This window comes from Palaemon carinicauda, chromosome 27 (genome assembly GCF_036898095.1).
Source record: "Palaemon carinicauda isolate YSFRI2023 chromosome 27, ASM3689809v2, whole genome shotgun sequence".
Lineage (NCBI taxonomy): Eukaryota > Metazoa > Arthropoda > Malacostraca > Decapoda > Palaemonidae > Palaemon > Palaemon carinicauda.
In genome coordinates this window covers 9,112,059-9,124,558 of record NC_090751.1, presented here as the reverse complement: position 1 = coordinate 9,124,558, position 12,500 = coordinate 9,112,059, and the positions used below count along the sequence as shown (strand labels likewise).

The window sequence follows — 12,500 nt, the reverse complement described above, 5'->3', positions numbered from 1 at the left end:
CGAACATCGTAAGATCTGGTTTAGTATTCAAAAGATAATTATTGGCAACATTGGAAAATTATCACTTGAGAGAATCTTCTTAGATACGAATTTTAAAGAATACAGAAGACAAAAGTATAGGTTATTTTGTAAAAGTCGACAGCACGTTTTATTTTAAACACAGGTTACGATAGGCTAATGACATACAGGTTTCTTGTGGTCATAGATTACAACTTCATGTATCCTTGTAATCTTTCAAATAATGTGTACTATCATAGGAAACTATAAATGCCCCACTTGGAGTACTCCAATTAGACCACTTCTGATGTTGGCCCCGCCTATTTTCTTCCTGAATCCTCCCCCCTACCCCTCCCCCCCCCCCCTCCCTTCTACATCACATACCAAACCAGGGTTTAAACTCGAGCATGCGCCGTGTGGCCTTAACCTTAAATGCTGCTGTTTTTTTCACCTTAGATGACCTTAAAACTTTTCTAATTTCCTTAGATTTTAAACTAGTAAAACCGAAAATACCTTAGAATTAACTTTAAACCATGAACATTACCTCAAACAAAGATAATTACCTTAAAAGCTTCAACCTTGTACCAAACAATCCGGTTTTTAGAACAGGAAGTATTGAAAGTTGAGCAATATTTCTGGCTGGGTTGTAGTTTGAACCCCGCATTCCTTTTCTCTCCCTCTTTGTACCTATTCGTTTCCCTCGTTATCGGTTGTTTTCTCCTCCTCTTTTTTTCCCAGTATTTGGATTTATGTGGATTTCATTAACTAAATACGATTGTATCCCGGGAATCCAATATTAATACAGTTTCTGTTTACATTGCGTTCACGCTAGTATACAGTATATCTGGGATCATGAAAGACTACTTTTTTTTTTTTTTTCAAAAGTTAATTTTGTATTTGATTCTCATGTGGAAAAAAAGTAAGATATCTTCCACAGAATGAAGTCTTAGTTCGCAATTAATGTTTCCTAAATCTTCTCGAATTTCGAAAGCTGTGAGATTTGAAAACCACTATCCCGAGGGATTTTTCCCGGATGCTATGATGTATTATCAACAGCATCATCTTTGACGATCTTCTGAACTTAGAAGAAGATTTAAGCCACTTCTGACTGACGATTGGCTCGTATCCAACCTAACGAGGAGCATACAATTTCGCTCTCTCTCTCTCTCTCTCTCTCTCTCTCTCTCTCTCTCTCTCTCTCTCTCTCTCTCTCTCTCTCTCTCTCTCTCTCTCTCTCTCTGTATGAGTGTCATATTCATTCTTGATTTTGGTATTCTGTATTTAACCAGACAGAATATGGACGTATTGTCACAAATACAAACAACCCGTATAGCTATCTATCTACCTTGCTAGTTTGTCATCCTCTTGATCTATCGACATAACTGTCTATCTATCAATCCATTTTCCGATAATAAATAACTTACTTTTTGTAAATGTATGAATACACACACAAACACACACACACACACACATATATATATATACATATATATATAATATATGTATATATATATATATATATATATATATATATATATATATATATATATGTGTGTGTGTGTGTGTGTGTGTGTATTCATACATTTACAAAAAGTAGGCTATTTATCATAGAGAAATGAATTGACAGATAGATAGTTATGTTGATAGATCAACGTATGTATGTATGCACGCACCCCTTATTAAGGCCTTCCAAGAATGGCGCTCAAAAAAGGCAATATTGCTAACGACCAAACACGTCCACTATGTCAAAATAAAAATAAAAACTCCCTGTCACACTCAAATTAAGAACCAGCATCTCTCTCACGGGCCTTGACCTCCTTCGCTTGTGGTTGAGTGACCGGCGAGTACCTTACTCCTGTTTTTTTTTTTTTTTTATTTGTGGTTTCAGAGATTTTGCCGATGATATTATATTTCAAACCTTTTTCATAAGCTGAGGATGAAAATATTTACGTTTATATTATGTATGAATTCTCACACATGCAAGAATACGTAGTGTGTGTATATATAATATATATATATATATATATATATATATATATATATATATATATATATATATATGTATATATATATATGAATATATATATATATATATATATATATATACATATATATATATATATATATATATATATATATATATATATATATATATATATTTATGTATATATATAAATAATGTATGTATGTACATGTACGTATGTATATATACTATATTTGTGTGTATTTATATATTTGTGTCTGTGTTTGTAAGCTATTGCAGTCAGTCTTATTATAATGATAATAGTAATAATAATAATAATAATAATAATAATAATAATAATAATAATTGCCAGTTAGCGTCCTTATATCGATTTTTATTAACTTTTAATATTTTTTGGTTAACTCATAGATAGTCTGCCCAGGTTATAGTCACTCATCTGTGACGAACCATTGCAGTAACGGATTGAAAATGATACAGATGACGCTGATTATATCCAGTTCAAGTCGTGATCAAATGACTCGCGGACACACCTTATCCAACCTGGTTCAACTCTCTCTCTCTCTCTCTCTCTCTCTCTCTCTCTCTCTCTCTCTCTCTCTCTCTCTCTCGTTGGGTGTCGTAATTCGAGGGCAAATGGGAACTTCATGACTTGAACACCGTTATAGCTTGAGGATATTGCTGTAATGAGTTCCCAGATTTTTCTTACACTCTCATCTTAGTGGTGGTGACGAATTTAGAATGCTGAGATTGTCGACCTATTCTTGAGACGCACAACATGCACCGCAAAATTAGATTTGACCTCCAAACAAAAAAATATGAAATATATATATATATATATATATATATATATATATATATATATATATATATATATATATATATATATATATATATATATATATATATGTATGTGTATATATCTATATTATGTAAATATATATATATATATATATATATACATATATATATACATATATATATATATATATACATATATATATATATATATATATATATATATATATATATATATATATATATGCGTGGGTTTGTGTGTGTGTATGCGGGGGTGTGTTTTATGTGTCTGCATGTCACATTCAAGGTATTGAAAGTTTCTGAGCAGCTATAGTTAACAAAATACATATATAAATGTATGTACAGTATATATACATGTGCATATATATAAATATATATATATATATATATATATATATATATATATATATATATATATATGTGTGTGTGTGTGTGTGTGTGTGTGTGTGTGTGTATGTGTGTATGTATGAAGTATATTTATATATGTACATAATATTTATATGATATTCCTTTTATTCGTTGGTTATAACTTGTTGTAGGCGGAATTCGCTGACATTTCAGGTCTGCACCAGTTTTGTATGATATGAGGTGACTTGACAGAACTCTGACCTTTGAGTGTTCATGGGGCAACACATCAAGTCTTGAATGTTCGAGATATTCTAATGTCTAATTTTTATTCTCATTGCGTTATTAAGGCTGGTATGACATTTCTCAAGTGGGATTACATTTATATTATATAAAGGACAGTTTTTATATTTATAATTTTTAATTGCTTTTGGATCTTTATATAATTACACAGTATTGCAGTTTGAGCATCATGCCAGGGTCTATATTACATCCCGAGGGGTTGACCCTCTTTTGAATTTGTGTCATTTCTGACTATTGCTACACTAGAGTGTATATAATACGTTAGAAGTCACGTATATTCATGCATGTATGAACAAACACGTATAAGGGTTTAAAGGTCACTCATGAATGGCAGAGACAAAGGGAAAGACACTCCTAGAGGAACATTATATGTAGTTATACGATCAGCGCCACAGCCCCTTCTCCATACATCTAGGACCAGGAAGGGTCAGGCAATGTTACTGTTGACTCAGCAAGTAGAGCTCACGGGATCCCCCAAATACCCCATCCTTAGTTCACAAGGATGGTGAGGTTGCTATCACGTCTAGAAACTATCGAGCTTGAGTGTGAATCGAACTCCTGTCTAGCAGATTGCCAGGCATTTACGTTTCCGATACTAATCCACAATTAGATGGATAGTGGTAACCCATAGCCGAGGAAGAGTAGATTTTTTATTCGGTTTTTATGAAGAGAAGTCTTAAGGGCTTTTTGTACTTCTAATGCAAACTAGAAAGAATCAATAAGAGGAAAAGCAAATGAAACTTATGAAACTTTACGAAATATTACACCCAGCTATCATGAGATATTCTCTGCCATGTGGTCCATCAATAAATCTATCACTAATTATTTCGAAGACCAGAAAGTTGATAAAGGCCATGAAGTCTTTTTCTCCCCCCCCCCCCCTCCCCCTACACTGTCTGTAAGCCCATTACCATATCCATAAAACCATAGACACATCTCAGTCTCCTGGCTTGCACAGTGGTTACAAGTTCACCTAGTATTCGTATGACAGCAGATCGATCCCGGGACTGTGAGTTTAAGCTGTTTACTTGGGAAGATACTGCTGTGGTTGGGGAGCACAGTTCGGGGCGTGTTGCCCGGCTGGCGTTCTGGTGAGCATCTATTCTGATGATACTGGAACTGGAACCAGACACCTTTACCGTTGCCCATCCTAATACAAGGAATTATTTAATGATATAGCCGGCGGCAGTAAGATCATATTATTCTTTTTAGGAAGCGTAATTATTTTGTACATTTTTTATTATTTTCATTTTGCTTGCTAAAAGCTCTGATATGTTTTATTTTTTTCAATTTTACTATTTTTTTCATTCAGGATTTTGTATGTTTTTTTCTATGGTAGTAATTATATGTGATCTGTACTGTATCAGAATTCGTCTTACTCTGTTTTAGTCATATTCTTATTCCTAAATCATGTTATTCCTATTGTTTTAATCATGTTATTCGTATTCCTATTGTTTTAATCATATTCCTATTCCTATTGTTTTAATCATGTTATTCGTATTCCTATTGTTTTAATCATATTCCTATTCCTATTGTTTTAATCATGTTATTCGTATTCCTATTGTTTTAATCATATTCCTATTCCTATTGTTTTAACCATGTTATTCCTATTCCTATTGTTTTAACCATGTTATTCCTATTCCCATTTTTAATCATATTCCTATTCCTATTGTTTTAACCATGTTATTCCTATTCCCATTTTTAATCATATTCCTATTCCTATTGTTTTAATCATATTCCTATTTCCATTGTTTTAATCATATTCCTATTCCTATTGTTTAATCATATCCCTATTCCTATTGTTTTAATCATATTCCTATTACCATTATTTTAATCATATTCCTATTCCTATTGTTTTAATCATATTCCTATTCTCATTGTTTTAATCACATTCCTATTCCCGTTGTTTTTATCATATTCCTATTCCTGTTGTTTTAATCATATTCCTATCCTTTCAATCATGCCATTCCTATACCTATGGTCCACATGCCCACTTCTCTACTTAATGCACTTCGTTAGCCGTAAGGCTAAAGGAATTCCCCTGTAGTTAAATGACCTGCGGAGATATGCGTCTTTCTTTCTTTCTATCTTTCTTCCCCCACATCCGTAATGGGAGAGACAGAGAGATATGAGAATAGAGTGTGCGTGCGTGCGCAGATTGCCCGGACCTTATATCCAGAGGGAGGGGGGCACGGTAGATAGTCAGTCATAGCCCCCCAGAGAGTAGAGTTAAAAAAACTTGTTGAGACGACTCCTCTCCAGTTATAATTCTCATGCAACCTATGTATTTATGAAACTGGGTCAAAAATGTAGAATACAAAGTTGAGTTGGATGTTTGAAAGGTTCATGCTTAATATTCTGTAGTGTGTGTGGATATATATATGTATATATATATATGTGTGTGTGTGTATATATATATATATACATGTATATATATATATATATATATATATATATATATATATACACACACAAAATGTGTATATATATATATATATATATATATATATATATATATATATATATATATATATATATATATATATACACACACAAAATGTATACATAAAACTCAAAGGAACCTATGATGCTTAAAGGGAAAAAAATACTCTCGGAAAAATGTAAAATATGTGGATTATTACCAATATCTTGAAACCGGTAGTGTTTGGTATAAGTACTGTATATGGTCAGTCTCTAGGCCACTGTTCAGTCCCTTGCTTCTGCCATTCATGAACCACCTTCAAACTTTGCAGTTGTCTATCCTCTCAACTCCTTAATCCAGGATGCAAATATTGTTCAGAATATTTCCACGACTTATTTCGTTCAGTAATGTTCTTTTTTTTTCTGTTCACGGCTGATATTTCAATTTCTTTTATTACAGAGCAAAATGAAGGAACTGAAGCATAGTAGAGTGGCCAGCGTCGTCGTGTTACTCCTTATCATCCTTGCCACGCAAGTTACACATTTCAAAAGGTAAATCTTATTTTGTGTTTTTTATTTCTTCTCTTGGCATGTTTGTTATCTAGATTTTCTTTATTATTATTATTATTATTATTATTATTATTATTATTATTATTATTATTATTACTACTACTACTACTACTACTACTTGTTAAGCTACAAACCTAGTTGGAAAAGCGGTATGCTGTAAGCCCAGGGGCTCCAACAGGGAAAATAACCCCACGAGGAAAGGAAACAAGGAAAAAATAAGAACTGTAACAACATTAAAATAAATGTTTCCCTTATAAAATATAAAAGCTTAAACAAAACAAGACTAAGAGAAATAAGATAGAATAGTGTGCCCGAGTGTACCCTCAAGCAAGAGAACTTTAACCCAGTACAGTGGAAGACCATGGTACAGATGTTATGGCACTACCCAAGACTAGAGAACAATGGTTTGATTTTGGAGTGTCCTTCTAGAAGAGCTGCATACTATAGGCAAAGAATCTCTCGTACCCTTACCAAGAGGAAAGTGGCCACTGAACAATGACATTGTAGTAGTTAACCCATTCCACGAAGAATAAATATGAATAATTGAAGACATGTCACCACAAATTTCATGTTTGAAAACCTGTAGTAGGTAGGTAGGTAAGTATTAGATTGACATGCATTGAAGGTGCAAGCCACGGGCTCTCAAAATCTTCATTAAAACTAGAATATATTTATCTGCTAAAGATCAGTAGTAATATCTCTATTTATCGGTATTTATGAATCTATAATTACATTATTCATACGTTCCAAATACAGTATATTCTATGACCTGACGATTATGCAGTCATATTAAGCCACTATTCATTAATAACACTATAATCGTAAACCTTTCTGCATGGGGATACCTTAACGTGGTGAACGGGTTTGTGTATCGCCATGAACAGCAAAGCATTACTAGGCTGGTTTGCTGTGAGCTATCTGACTTAAGTCTCCCACCATCACCAATGCACAGTAGCCAGCATGGTGATGAAAATGGCCGAACACAAGACATGAAGAAACGCATGTCTGAAACTCTGAGTAACGAGGAGACTTTTGTCCTGCAGTGGACTAGAAACGTATGCTTTTGTTGTTGTTTTAGAATCTAATCATCGAATTGCTTCGTTATCGGAGACTTTATTAACCAAAATCTATTTTTCGTTACTAGAAACTCTAGTAACGAGACTGAGGCCTTTCTCCTGCAGTGGACTAGAAACGGCTGCATTTCTTGTTGTTTTATAATCTAAACATCGTATTGCTTCGTTATCGGAGAATATTAACCTGAATCTATTTTTCGTTGACAGAAACTCTAGCAACGAGAAGATCCTTTCCCGCCAGAAGAGACTCTTCTTCTTCACCTCCAATCGTCGATTTGCTCTGCCTCCAACGACTTTGCTGGCCATCACCTTAACCTTCAACTTGCCCTTCTTGAACGACCTGCCAGTAGGCTACAGCACCAACATGCTCATCAGCTTCCCCTTTGTTAGTAAGTATGTCACTCTCTCTCTCTCTCTCTCTCTCTCTCTCTCTCTCTCTCTCTCTCTCTCTCTCTCTCTCTCTCTGTCTTTACTACCTGCATAAACTGTTCGAATTTGAGGCTCATCTCCAAGAGGACACAAAAATGTTCGGATAAAGATTGCAGATTTAAACAGTTGTAAGAACAACTGAAGCAAAGAGGTCACTGACCATTCAAACTAATGGCTGGTACAGTTGGCTTCATTAATTCTGGTACACTGACTTCACATTATTATTATTATTATTATTATTATTATTATTATTATTATTATAAGCTACAACCATAATTGGAAAAGCATCATGCTATAAGCCCAAGGGCTCCAACAGGGAAAAATAGCCCAGTGAGGAATGAAAATAAGAATATAAATAAATTATACATATGCATACATATATGCAATATATATATATATATATATATATATATATATATATATATATATATATATATATATATATATGTATGTATGTATATATATACAATATATATATATATATGTATATATATGTATATATATGTGTGTGTGTATATATACAGTATATATATGTGTGTGTGTGTGATTCATAGTCTTTTATTTTTATATTTGTTTGTTCAACTATTTTATTTATTTTAAGATATTGCTCAGGAGACTGACAATTATTCACTATTTTTCTTTGACACAATTTTTGTTTCCCTTTTAGTAAGTTTTGATGACTTGGGCCTGACATCAGAAGAGAACCCTTTTGGTCAGTGGCCTCTCAGAAAAAGACGTGAAGCCCCAAACTTCAAACATTATCCCGAGTACGGACACACTCCCAAAGACGCCCCACTTGTTGATATCACTGAGGGGGACAGGTGAGCTTAAAACAACTCTTATTGTTATTTTGTCGAGGTCAGTTTAAATACCAATAAGAATACTGACGTTTTGTTCCATAAGCTTATGAAAAGATGAGATGTAAAATGAAGTGATCAACTTGTTATTGTAAGTAGGAATTGGATTGTGATTGTTATTTTGAGTAATTGAAATAATAGGTAGAAATTTAATGGTAATTTGATTTTTATAAATTCAGATTATGAAGAGAATTTTGCTAATGAGAAGAATTTGAGTATTTTACTTCACTCTTTTTAACATTATAACTTAGAACTTCCTCAAATTTTTCAATGTATTTTGCTATGAAATTCCCCCTTTTGTCATTACATTCATTTGAATATTATGTTATGTTGATAATGTTGATGTATCAGATGAACGCCAGTATTTCCCCGGATTATTTATCACATTTTGCAATATTTCATACGGCTCAATATTATTATTATTATTATTATTATTATTATTATTATTATTGTTGTTGTTATTATTATTTTATTATTATTATTATTATTACTTGTTAAGCTACAACCCTAATTGGAAAAGCAGGATGCTATAACCCTATAGGCCCCAACAGGGAAAATAGTCTAGTGAGGTAAGGAAACAAGGAAAAATTGAATATTTTAAGAACAGTAACATTAAAATAAATATTTCCTATATAAACTATAAAAACTTTAACAAAACAAGAGGAAGAGAAATTAGATGGAATAGTATGCCCGAGTGTACCCTCAAGCAAGAGAACTCTAACCCACGGCAGTGGAAGACCATAGTACAGAGGCTATGGCACTACCCAAGACTAGAGAACAATAGTTTGATTTTGGAGTGTCCTTCTTCAAGAAGAGCTGCTCACCTCACATATATCAATTAACAGATCTTGACTCTTTGGTCTGGTTATAATCTCTTCCCTTTATAATAAATATTGAAGAAAACGCTTTGTTTTGCAGGAGAGTATTGTATCAGATAATAGAAGGCGTGTTACACAACATGGGTCTTGAAGGATCGCCATGTTTGCAGCGGGCTATCTGCGAATTCTTCCAAGAGCCGTTGAAGTATCACGGTTTCTTTGGCGAAATGATTGAATTGCTCTTTAGGTAATTAAAAGAAAGGTGCTTCTTGTTCTATTGGGCTAGAATTTATGTTTATCTTCTTTTTAGATTAAATAAATTTTATTTGATGTAATAGTTTATGTTAGTTTTGTCTGATCTTCATTTGATGAGGTTATCATCTTTTATTAATATTAAAGAAATGGTTCAGTAAATGTTTGAGTACAGAGATTACTATTTTTACAGAGCTTTATTAGATATTTACATTACTGCTGGCATCAAATTTTATCAACAATGTTCTTTGGCACAAAAGTTAAACAGTTTCTTAGCTTTCACACTTAAAAATTCATTCCTGCATAGACCCAAATATGATTGTTTATTCCTATATATATTCAGACGTAAGAAAGTATTGCTATTTTGATCCATACATACAGGTTGCTTCCTTTATTCCTCAGCCCCAGTAATTCCCCCGAAGCCGACATCCACCTGAAGGAGTACGTCGAAGCCGAGAAAACTGGAAAATCGACCGGGAAATGCGACTTGTACCAGAGACTCTGCTCACGGTCATTTTATACCAATGGAACATCAGAACACATAGCTGTGTAAGGCTCGACACTATCTCGTTCAAAATAGACTGTGATTTTGTGTTTTTCGGGCATAGTTTGATATAAAAATGGATAATGTATTAAGAAAACTGTCCCTCCATTTGCAGAGGCCTCATAAAAAGTGTCCCTCCTGCAGAGACCTCATGGAAACTGTCCCTCCTTTTGCAGAGACCTCTTGAAAACTGTCCCTCCGTATGCAGAGACCTCATGAAAATCGTCCTTTCTTTTGCAGAAACCTCATGAAAATTGTCCCACCATTTACAGAGACCTCATGTAAACTGTCCTTCCCTTTGCAAAGATTTCAAAACTACCCCTCCTTTTGCAGAGACGCCAAGGACCGCCAGAAACGCTTCATCTACATCACTCCTGAGAGACGAATCACCTTCCCTCCTACCACTTCCATCTTCGTAACCTTCAATCTTAATCTTCCCTCCGGGCGCCTGTTAAAAACTGGCTATGGATCGGGGCTGTCGATTAGTCTTCCTATATCATGTGAGTTGACCTAGCCCTTTTGTTATGGCGATCGCCTTTTCACTGCATACGTGAAATGAAAATACCCTTGCAGACCAAATCTTGTATTCTTTATTATAGTTATTATTACTAGCTAAACTACAGCCCTAGCTAGAAAAGCAGGATGCTATAAGTCAAGGGTTCTAACATGGAAAATACCCTTTGAGGAAAGGTAATAAGGAAACATAGAATAGTGTGCCTGGGTGTACCCTCAAGCTAGATCTTGATCTTTTAAGTGTTTGGGAGTACAGTGCAGAAGAAAATACAGTAGATGTATAATAGCTGACGTGTTTAAGTAAAGAAAGCGGGATGTTTTAGTACTGGATGATATGAAGGTGAAAGGTTAGTGTGTGAAGATCACAACAGAAAAAGGAGGATTTCGTGGGTGGAGTGTGGTGTTTAATTGAAAGGTGCATAACTGGTTAAATGCAGTGCCAGCAAAAGAGCACAATTTTTTTAATTTGTGCCTTGTGTGGGTAAGACATGAACTTGGGGAAAGAAAAAAATTATAAAATTGGCGTGCATGGGCTATGATAAAAGAAGATTGTGAGTGGTAAAAGTCTAAATTTTTGCCTTGCTGGGTTTTGAGAGCATCAAATGGTGGCTGTAGTAGGTGATATGTATACAAAAAAAGGTGACAGGAAAACCAGTGGCATTTTGGATTACTATGGGACGATTGGTTTAGATAAGAATGAGGAGACCCTTGTCGAAATAGTTTGGGAAAAGTGCATGGTTATTTTAGAAATAGGGTTTCTAAGGATAAATATTTACAATTATGGCCAGGGAATGGTGAGGGAAGGAGTTTATTAGATTACATCTTAGTACGAAGTAGATAGGAAAGTGCCAAGGACATATGGTATAGCTAATTATTTTTTCAGGGTGATGATAAATATTTATAAAGGTATCTTAACTTGTGTCAGTGAGGTAAGAAGTCAGATTGAAGGATAGCATTTTGAGGTTTGGTCATGAAGAATTATAAATTGGGAAAAAGGGTATAATATTTGGAAGTGTTAAGAGGAAGGAAGCGAAGATATAGAAAAGGCTGTACCTTGCAGGAGTGATTAGAATGAAAGGAGAGATTAATGTAAGTTGTACATTGTATGGAGAGGAATTTGATAAACTAGTGATGAACCTTTCATGTAGATAAAATTTCATCCATTGTTCAGTGGTAAAATTAGAAATTACATTTAATATTTTACTGTTGTTATTCTGATTGATATTGACAAAATGTGTACATAAAACCTACTACATCTTTAGGTGCAAATAAGATTTAGCAATAATTTCCGTCTTTTATCCAGCTCGGTTTTCGAGTCAAACCTAGATGGAGAATATTATGATTTATTTCCATTCAGGTTTCAGGGCTTTCAATGTATAGTGCCGACAAAACATTGGCATAAAGAGAAGTATAGAGATATTTGTGATTTATTAAACTATACAGAAGTAGTGAATTTGGTTAAATATGTGCATCGCGAATATATTTATAATTATGCCATAGGTATATCAAGCAGTAGGATGTGCATGTAAACAGAGCATCAGAGAAGTGTAATAAAGCTATTAAATCATAGGTACTTTT

General features: G+C 33.9%; 1 protein-coding gene across 3 annotated transcripts in view; it reads left to right on the top strand.

Annotated features, from left to right (window-relative positions):
* LOC137620526 (uncharacterized) overlaps positions 1 to 12,500 on the top strand; it is a 55,222-nt gene that overhangs the window by 482 nt on the left and 42,240 nt on the right. For all 3 annotated transcript variants that reach the window (XR_011040075.1, XM_068350720.1, XM_068350719.1), the window contains exons 2-7: positions 6,327 to 6,418; positions 7,717 to 7,898; positions 8,606 to 8,759; positions 9,714 to 9,860; positions 10,268 to 10,414; positions 10,743 to 10,909. Coding sequence is in view for 2 of the 3 variants with exons in the window: in XM_068350720.1 (XP_068206821.1) it covers positions 6,333 to 6,418; positions 7,717 to 7,898; positions 8,606 to 8,759; positions 9,714 to 9,860; positions 10,268 to 10,414; positions 10,743 to 10,909 (883 nt within the window). In the remaining variant the exon portion in view is untranslated. The remainder of the gene's footprint in view (positions 1 to 6,326; positions 6,419 to 7,716; positions 7,899 to 8,605; positions 8,760 to 9,713; positions 9,861 to 10,267; positions 10,415 to 10,742; positions 10,910 to 12,500) is intronic.